Below are 10,483 nucleotides of genomic sequence, written 5' to 3' on the forward strand. Positions count from 1 at the left end.
CAAGACTGTCTGGATATGGAGAGAATGTCTGTCAAATATCCAACCTCAAACTAACCCCCCCCCCCAACACACCTTTGATGAATTTGGAGGTTGTTAGATGGTGTGAGGTTTAAAGTGACCGCAGCGCCTCTATACAGACAGTGGACCATCGTATTTCTTTTGAAATCTTTAAAATGGCCAGTAACTTGTTACGGATATAAGTCCAAAATAGCATTAAAGAGAACACATAATTGACTGAAAATCAGAAATTTATTTCCATCAAAAGTATTTCTGTGCCTACACTAAATGTTGGAGCATTGACATTGAAGGCTAAAATTACTTCTGGCATTTGTAAGTGGTTTTAAAAAGACAGACTGTAGGCTAACTTCTGATTGGATGTGAGGTACAATCAACAGGAGAGAAAAGAAGCTTCTTGAGAGAAACCCTTAATGGAGGAGTGTTTTAAAGATCTGTTGCATGTGAAGAGATGCTGCCCTCTCCTGGCCTTCACCGGCAACAACATGTGTAGGACTGCCTGGATGAAAAAATAACAGCTAAAATGTGAGTTTAAAAATACAGAAAAATCAATAATCAATCAAGTCTCCAACGTGTCTCAGTAGGTTTAAGAAGATCTAAAACATGTTACAGAAGTACAACTATATAGAGACATGGCAACGTAAACCTGCAAATAAACAAATAAATCCAGGAAATGGACTACAACTTCAAATTAGGATCCCAGTTTCTTAAGTGCTTGTTCAATGATGATTCAATAACTCACAACAACATGACTCCATAAACCATTATCATGAAAAGTGATAGTACATAACTTTAACTAATCAGATTGTTTCATTGATTATATTTAATTTAAGTTAAGTGAGTTTACCTTGTCATTTTGTTTATCTATTTGTGTCTTTTTTAGATAAACTTTGTTTTCTTGTAAATTGCACTCAACCCTTCCAAAGTGTATTTCTGGATGCTGTCTGTGAGCTGAGGGCACATGTACAGAGTCTCTCATGAACCCGTTAGGGCCAGTCAGGCTGGCTTTCCTGCAGTGTAGTAGATCCATGGCGGTGCATTGTCCTGAGTCATCCCTGCAGGCCTCATAATGCAGAATGTTTGGAATTTAAGTAAATAGGAAAACATCAAACTTCTCTAAATAAAGATAAGCCTGAATATTCTCTCTCAAAAAGTCTTGATTCAACTTCATCATCCCAAGAAGGTATTAATGCCCAGAGTTTCACCCAATTAAGGCTGCATCAACTTCTAGCATGGATAGAGAGGCTATGCCCAAGCTAAACTTCCCTGTGAATGTGTGTGTGTGTGTGTGTGTCCGGTCACTCCCCGGCCCTCTGGTTTTCGTCCCTGGCGGGGTCCCCTCCAGGAAACATCTCCGGGTTCTCTGCCAGAGTGGATCGGACTTTCTTCTTCTCCTTGAACCTCCCGGAGTGAGACACCTTGACGTGGCGCCCCTTGCTGGTCGGGGTCTTGTCCACAATCCTCTCCAGCCGGGCGTCCAGCTGAGGGTCCCACAGCGTGTCCTCGGGGGGGACCGCTGTGGCCGATCCATGCTGAGCAGGGTGGGCGTTAGAGGCAAACTCTGCAGGGATCTCATACAGGACCTTGGGCTGGGACTTCTTTCTCCTCAGGAAAGTCAGCTTCCACCAGCCAGGAGAAGGCTCTGCCATGATGGAGGGAGGGCGGGGCTAAGGGGAGGAAAAGATGATTAGAATACTAATTAATACTATTAAGAAAGACATTTATCATAAACAATCTGCAACAAAAAAAAATGCATCTATTGGTGCATATGTATCTGTCTTTGTGTGTGTGTGTGTGTGTGTGTGTGTGTGTGTGTGTGTGTGTGTGTGTGTGTGTGTGTGTTTGCCTATCCTCCCATGGCACTGTTAATATTTCAGCGCAATTCAATAGCCTTTATATGTGGATGCACACATACTCAGGTTACTCAAGTTACTCAGGTTACCGTGTGCGTGTGTTAGTGTGTGTGCGTGTGTGTGTGTGTGTGGGTGTGTGTGTGTTAGTGTGTGTGCGTGTGTGTGTGTGTGTGTGTGGGTGTGCGTGTGTGTGTGTGTGTTAGTGTGGGCATGTCTGTGTTAGTGTGTGTGTGCATGCGTGTGTGTGTGTGTGTGTGTGTGTGTGTGTGTGTGTGTGTGTGTGTGTGTGTGTGTGTGTGTGTGTGTGTGTGTGTGTGTGTGTGAGGGAAAGAGAAACATTTGAAGTCAGGCAAATTGAAAAATGCATTAAATCATGTATCAATATTCAAAGGGATCACAACGACAGTTACATCAACAGCAACAACTCAAGAAGGGGTCTTCCACCATTCCAGGCAGAGGACCCCTCCGCTCGTGAAGAGGCAGCAGAGCAACTATAGTAGTTGCATATTGTGTGTAGGGCCTTCTGAAGGGCCACGAATAACCCCTTTCAATTTGTGTTCTGTTGGTTGCTGGTGAATGTCTATGATTATGCTGATGTTTATATATGGTTAATGTTAATGTGTTGTTAATGTTTGTGTTTATATATCTTTAATGTTAATGTGTTGGTGATGTTTGTGTATGTATGGAGTTCAGGTCCAAGTAGATGTGTTGATCGACTCTTCATTCCTGATTACCAATGTAGAAAGGTCTGACAGGTTCTGAACAGTTACATGTATCAACTCAAAGGAACTGATGCAGTGAGCGGAGTCCGTCTCCCTGCCTGAGACCCTCTGTCCCGTAAAGGGTCTGCGGAGCCCCTTCCTCTCAGGTGGACAGGACAGGAGCTGATAGTACAGCAGATCAAAGGAGGACATCTCTATCTGGCATTGGCTGCTTATTTAGCTCATATTATGGTGTGTAGTACTAGTATACACAAGATAAGAAAAGACAAGATAAGAAAAGACAAGATAAGATAAGACTTTATTTATCCAGAGTTACAACACAATACACACAGCAGCGTAAAGGTACAACTGTACACTAACAGTGCCGTAACAACTACATATCTACAGGAGACATGAAGCATAGACGGTCACAACACGAGTGTAAATATTACCAGTAATTAGTAGTTAAAAAAAAGACCGAAGTGGCAGAGATACGTAATTACACGTTTATCACAGCACATTGTTAATTATAATAATATTGCACATGTCATATAGCAGCGAGTGTTTTGTAATGATGGTAATGATATGTATTGCACATTGTGTTGGTGTTGAAGAGTTTTAGAAAATGAAATGATCGCTCCATACCGTCCAATGCCATACTCTATCGCACCATACCATGCTGTGCAACAGGTAGATGACAGGACCGGCTCTTATGTGACATCTGAAGCCTTTAGTCATTTGTACACAGACATCAATGGAGGAAATCTCTATCTGGCGTTGACTGCTTATATAGCTCTTATGTTTGTAGCATACAAAGGTATGTGCATAAAGGGTCCTCATACTTTATAATATCAAACCATTCCATATTGCACTGTACGGTTCCATACCATAGCATTCCATTCCATACAATAGCATACCATACAATACCATAGGATACCATAGGATACCATAGGATACCATAGGATGCCATAGGATACCATAGGATACCATAGGATGCCATAGGATACCATAGGATACCATAGGATACCATACACTACCATAGGATACCATACAATACCATAGGATACCATAGGATACCATACACTACCATAGGATACCATAGGATACCATACCACACCATACGATAACATACCGTAGTGTACCCTACCATACCATGCCATACCATGCTGTACAACACCATACAATAGCATTTGTATTTCATTCCCAACATGTGTTTACTACCAGACCATCGTCAAGTTACCCACACGTTTATCAAAGTAAGGGAGCGATATCAGGAATATCAGCAACATATCCGTAGGGATGAACTTGCACGTTGGCTACCTGCTCCAGCTAACTGGCATCACCTGCTAGCTAACAGGTCAGCAGGCGATGCCTTCAGGTGCAGGTGATGCCTTCAGGTGCAGGTGACGCCTTCAGGCCCCAGCTGAGCAAACAGAAACTAACCCACATTGTTTTATTGTTTCTCTTCTTGACCTGATACATGCAGCCAGCTGATCATTGTTTGGCTCTTTTGTCCCTTTGATGTAGAGTCTATTGAACTGTGACGTGACGGCGAGTATCGACTTCCTCTGCCTTTCATTAGGGGGGGGGGGGGTTGCTGGTGTTGCAGAGAACATTGTAAATCTAAATTGCCAACTGAAAGTCATATATATTCTTTCTAACGAGATGAGGTGTTTCTTCCATGGTCCACGCAGACTTGTGCACCTGGAGAGTAGAGAGGGCTGCCTGATGGGAAGAGTGGTGCAGGAATGAGTCTTGAAACCCGGAAATCAGTTAGCATTTCACCTCTCGGTGTTCCCTGGAAGTCAACGTTATTTGTCAGTAGGTTGCAACCCAGTCTCAGGCATTTGGTGTTCACCAACACGATTTTTAATCTATTGATTCGTGTTCACCAACACGCTTTTCCCCTTTTTTTTTTTCGTGTTGCACAGCACGATTTTAAAAGCAATGTATTTCTACTGGTAACGTGTTTCGTGCCTGCAACACGTCTTTTTCTCCGGTCGGGTCGTGGAAGACCGGAAGCTGTGTGGTTCATAAAAACATGTTCTTACTCAATATCAAGCTACAATTATTGCTCTTATTTTAAATCGTATAATTTCGGACTTTTGTTGCCGTCTGTGAGGAAAATAAATGGGGCTCAGAGCCTCAGGATACTGACATCTGTATTTTTTAAATCTTTTTTTCCTTCTAATTTGTTATTCTTTTCAAAATAACACACTGTTATTTACTCACCAATAACACACAATTATCCTTGCTTTTATTTATTGGTTTAATTCCATAATCTCGGGCTTTTTTGGCGTCCGTCAGGAACTGAATTTCAAAATAAATATAACCGGAAACAGACGTAGGCCTATAAGGGACATTTCGAGCATCATTGCGATTGTCAACATTTCTGAGTTTAGGATAGCCGAAGACACTACACTACCCATAATCCCCAGCTATCGTTTAGGACTACAGTTCCCGTAAGGTTACGCAGAGCGTCAAACAGCTGTGTGAAATGGAACGAAACCAAGCCAGACTATCCAAAACTGGAATCGAACGCCCCCCCAGAACTACACATGCTGGCTATTGTGTTTCGCAAAATGTTCTATGGGACGTCTCTACTGAACGTTTTCGTTTTTCCCCAATTAGAAGTTTCCATTATTAAACACATTGGTGTTATCAAATGTAAAACATATAATTAATAAATGGGTGAAAATCGTTAGTGTCCATAATGCGCAGCATTAATATATACCCACATGACAGCTCATTGATACTTTGTAATTCTACTCCACTACAATTCAGAGGTTAACCTGGTATTTTTACTCCACTGCATTTATTTGAGTTACTTTTCAGATTCTGATTAATTATGTGAAATATAAACAACCCTTAAATCAGACTTTAGTTACACGTGAGTAAAATTCAGGTAAGGTGATTGTCAAGTGCCAACAATCAGGAGAGATATTTGATAGTTGGTGCTTGAGAAGACTAAACATGTATCTGCAATTGACATGAATGGAAACAAGTAATAAAGTATATTCATTACTCGTTATTCTCTACTAATAGTTAATTAAAGACTGTATATTATGGCTATTTTGCACATCCCTTTCAAGATTTTCAAAGGTTTATTGACATATCATATACACAACTACGGTGTAGTTATGCAATGAATGAAACACTTGGGTCACAGGTTCCTCAACAGTGCATTACAAGACATCTATCAATGTGTGTGTACCTCCACCATTAAACTGTCATATTCTGCACATTTCTTATTCTATCTACATACATAAGAGTATAATTAATGTGTATAATATCAGTTAAAATAAGTGCTTCAACATAGTTAACATTGCAGGAAAGCAATATATTAGACGTTAATTACTTTGTCAGGCTTAATATGTAATATTTAATGTTTAAATAAAGGTTAATCCGTTTTTCTGTTTTGCACCTCCTCCTATTAATATCTGTGTACATCCTGCACTAAACTCTTTTATTGTAGAGATCACTTATAGTATCTTCTTGATTTTTTATATTCTGTATTTCTATATTTATACTTTCCCCCTATGAAAGTATGTACTCTTAATATTTTTTTATTCAAATATAACACATAAAAACAATAATTCAATAACGTGCTTTAACCACTAGGAGGTGCACACAAGGTACACACAGCCATAATAACTTTGTATTATTAGTGTGTATGTACAACATCTGAAGATGTATAGTTTTATGCATGCTTTCACATCATTTTACAGCATATTGCTATACTATTTCAGACTCAGTATTTACATTAATACATTCAAAGAAAATCAGTAATATCTTTAAAAACTACAGTCCTTTTCTATCAGCTGTGCACCGTTATGATGTTGTTTAATTGTTGATATATTTATGATCCACGTCAAGTATTCAGTTTCTGCGCCATTTCTTCCAGTTTTTCCAAAGGTCTTCTCATCAGGGCTCTCTAAATAAAGAACTACGGCAGATCTGTACTATGTAATGCAGCCGAACCGTGTATTACAATGCCGTTATGTGATGACTTTCAAAGAGAAAAGCAAGAGCACTCGGAATTAAGTATTATTTTATACTTTTAAAATGTTTTCCGGATTTCATATAATATAAACACCAAATCCCAGCATGCATTGCGACTAACACATCCAATCAGCGAGCTTAAAACCATAGCTGAGGATCTTGGGTAATCGCTCGAAATGCCTACGTCTGTTTCCGGTTATTTTTATTTTGAAATTCAGTTCCTGACGGACGCCGAAAAAGCCAGAGATTATGGAATTAAACCAATAAATAAAAGCAAGGATAATTGTGTGTTATTGGTGAGTAAATAACAGTGTGTTATTTTGAAAAGAATAACAAATTAGAAGGAACAAAAGATTTAAAAAAATACAGATGTCAGTATCCCGAGGCTCTGAGCCCCATTTATTTTCCTCACAGACGGCAACAAAAGTCTGAAATTATACGATTTAAAATAAAAGCAATAACTGTGGCTTGATATTGAGTAAGAACATGTTTTTATGAACCACACAGCTTCCGGTCTTCCACGACCCGACCGGAGAAAAAGACGTGCTGCAGCCTGCAGGCACGAAACACGTTACCAGTAGAAATACATTGCTTTTAAAATCGTGCTGTGCAACACGAAAAAAAGGGGCAAATCGTGATGGTGAACACGAAATGTCGTGAGACTGGGTTGACACATCACACCAAACATTAGATGCCTTTAGCTTAGCGGTGGTGAGGTGAAGTCATGTGACTGCCTTTTACTTCTGATTGCATTTATGTTTCAAAGATCACAAAGAGGTGATCACATGTAGAGATGATCCTGCTTATCAAAACATTGAAGTATTATAAACGTGTGTTTGCAACAGATTTGATTGGTTGGTCATCCCTGCATCATTCTATGTTGCTGTGACTTTGATCAAATGTGGAAACTGAGTAGTCAACATTACAACACGTCATCTTTTCTTCAATGTGTGACTAAAGACAATCATGCTCCTCAGAGGATGCACCCTGCTGCCGTTAGGGATCCATGAGGGGATCTGTAAGTAATCCGTAGATATCCGGGTCCAGAGTGGGCTTCAGTGACTTCAAGGTTCCCCTGGCAAACTATTTTAAAATCCACCATAAGGAAATGATTTGTTCAATGACTTTCCGGATCCTCTGCCTTTTCCTTTAGCCCCTCAATGAGAGCAATGTTTTACTTGTTTAGTTCATGACAAAACCCCTGCTTATTTATGGAGTTATAAGCCTTGTCTTTATTCTGTGCTTATGATAATGACCACATTATAGTATGCTAACATGCTAAACTGGATTTAGGTCTAAATAAATGCATATAAAGTGTGTGTGTGTGTGTGTGTGTGTGTGTGTGTGTGTGTGTGTGTGTGTGTGTGTGTGTGTGTGTGTGTGTGTGTGTGAGAGTGTTCAAAGGTTGTTATGTGTCAGGTAGTAGACCTCTGGACCATTCGTGTTGGGCATGTGCCATATTTCAATTAAACCGAAGTATGTCACATGCACAGTCACAGGTTACACGTTCAGGGGAAGTCCAAAAGTACTGTGTGGCGACACCTGCATACATTAAACTGTTATTCTTGCTATTGTGATATTTTCTTTCTCTCTGTCATTTTTTATAGACGATCAGACCAATCAGACACACAAAAGCACTCATTCGCACTCATGTGTCAAATATATGTTTCTCTGGCTGATTAACAAATCATTTCTATTTACATAGAACTACCTTAGCTATACAGAGGATCATTTTACTTGGATATATGTATTGATGTTTTATTATATGCATATATATATGTGTGCTATGTACCCTGTTGCCTTACAATGGAAACATGGTACATAGCACTTTCCACCCTTAGCTTGACACTCACCTGTTTGAGACGTTCTCCTTCCAGCTGTGAGACTCCAGACTTCAGGACCGACGGTCAGCCTCTTCTCTCCAATGACTTGTTCACCTCATGAGTCTAGCCTCCAGCCGGAACAGCCCTTTGGAAGCTGCACTCCACTCCACTGTGCTGCTATGCTGTGCCTCTGTCTCGATGCTGGTATAGCACCTGCAGAGGAACAGCCTATAAGACCGCAATATATTAAACTGTCTGCGAAGTGGCAGGAAAACAGCAACTTTTAATCACTTAATGCTCATTCAATTCTCAGAGGAAGGAGAGTCCATTATTACACAGAACTACACTGAGTGGAAGTAGAAGAATCCCAGTAGAAAGGTGTTGTATCCCAGTAGCAGGTGCTAGAGAGTAACAGGTATCACATTACAAAGGAAAGAACTAAGAGGTAAAGAGAGCTGATGGCAGTCCGAGCTGATCCTCTGGTCCGTCATGTATTCTAGATCTCCCTGGTTTCCTGTCCACATCCACTCCGTCCGCCTCCTCCTAGGTGCTGAGTTACAGGTGCAGCTGCCGGCCCCTCCCACTGACACACACACACACACACACACACACACACACACACACACACACACACACACACACACACACACACACACACACACACACACACACACACACACACACACACACACACACACACACACACACACACACACACACACACACACACACACACACACACACACACACACACACACACACACACACACACACACACACACACACACACACACACACACACACACACACACACACACACACACACACACACACACACACTTTAGTTGCCAGGGCGAAACTCACACTAGTGGTCATAATATGATCTTTAAACATGTTGTTATCTGAGCCTCGCCTATAGTCAGACTGCCATCATGATGAGCCTGTATATTATTGCAAAAGTTGTATCAACACAAAAACAAACTAGGTCAATAACACTGAGGTCAGCGCATAACAGAAATATTGCGTTTATTAGAAGTCTTGGCATGTAATGTTGCACATCTATTCATTGTAAAGTAACGAGTAGGCCTACATGGTTGCTAAGGTGTTTGTTCTGTGGATGTTAGTCAGACTGCATTAGGAAGAGTTCCCTTGGAGGAACAGAGCAATCACGTGGAACAGGGATACGTCCTAAACACAGAAATGAGTCAGCATTTTAGCGATTTTGGAATTCCTCTTCTCAAAGTATTTTGTATGTGGGTTAATACCACTGGAGAATATCCAGAGACTTCAGCTGATTCAAAATGCTGCGGCTCGTGTACTAACCAGAGTTAGGAAAAGGGACCACATGACTCCTGTTCTGGCTGCCTTACACTGGCTCCCTATAGAACACAGGATAGCATTTAAAATTCTTCTTCTCGCCTACAAAGCCCTTAATGGGCAGGCGCCATCTTACCTTAAAGAACTCATTATACCCTACTGTCCTACTAGGGCATTGCGTTCCAAGAATGCAGGGTTGTTGGTTGTTCCTAGAGTCTCTAAAAGTACAATGGGAGCCAGAGCCTTTTCTTATCAAGCTCCACATTTGTGGAATCAGCTTCCAGTTTGTGTTCGGGCGGCAGACACCCTATCCGTTTTTAAGAGTGCGCTTAAGACCTTCCTTTTTGATAAAGCTTATAGTTAGGGCTGATTAGATTCAGCCCCTAGTTTTTCTGATATAGGCTTAGTTTGTCGGGGGACATCTTACTTCTTCCTTCTCTCTGTCTGTACCTGTGTACTCTCATGTTCTGATTAACCCAGCTTCCCCACATGTCTTTCTTTTTGGTGTCTATATACGCCGGGATCCGGAGTCATGGATGATCCTGCGGTCCTGTGTCCTGGATCGCGAGCGCTGGATCTTGAGTCGTGGCTGTGGTCCTGGATCATCGGTCCTGGATGGATATCCTCGTGGATTCATCTTCCTATTATACACACATGCATTTCCAAACACTTGGACTACCTATGTTGCAAATGTATTATCTTTTCAATTTACACACGGCATCTATTGCACGTCTGTCCGTCCTGGGAGAGGGATCCCTCCTCTGTTGCTCTC

General features: G+C 41.1%; 1 protein-coding gene across 1 annotated transcript; it reads right to left on the reverse strand.

Moving 5' to 3' along the window:
• Positions 1–230: 230 nt before the first annotated feature.
• Positions 231–8,931, reverse strand: LOC117441866 (proline-rich protein 15-like protein A). The gene is made up of 2 exons (XM_034077884.2): positions 8,425–8,931; positions 231–1,682 (listed from the first exon to the last, which is right to left on the reverse strand). Exon 2 carries the CDS (start codon positions 1,662–1,664, stop codon positions 1,314–1,316), a length of 351 nt encoding a protein of 116 aa, XP_033933775.1. The 5' UTR covers positions 1,665–1,682; positions 8,425–8,931; the 3' UTR covers positions 231–1,313.
• Between the last annotated feature and the right edge of the window lie 1,552 nt (positions 8,932–10,483).

The sequence above is a fragment of the Pseudochaenichthys georgianus genome, unplaced genomic scaffold (genome assembly GCF_902827115.2).
Source record: "Pseudochaenichthys georgianus unplaced genomic scaffold, fPseGeo1.2 scaffold_2075_arrow_ctg1, whole genome shotgun sequence".
Lineage (NCBI taxonomy): Eukaryota > Metazoa > Chordata > Actinopteri > Perciformes > Channichthyidae > Pseudochaenichthys > Pseudochaenichthys georgianus.

Bases quoted from the DNA above. Each gene is read 5' to 3' on its own strand.
- LOC117441866 (XM_034077884.2), bottom strand. From the start codon at position 1,664: ATGGCAGAGCCTTCTCCTGGCTGGTGGAAGCTGACTTTCCTGAGGAGA.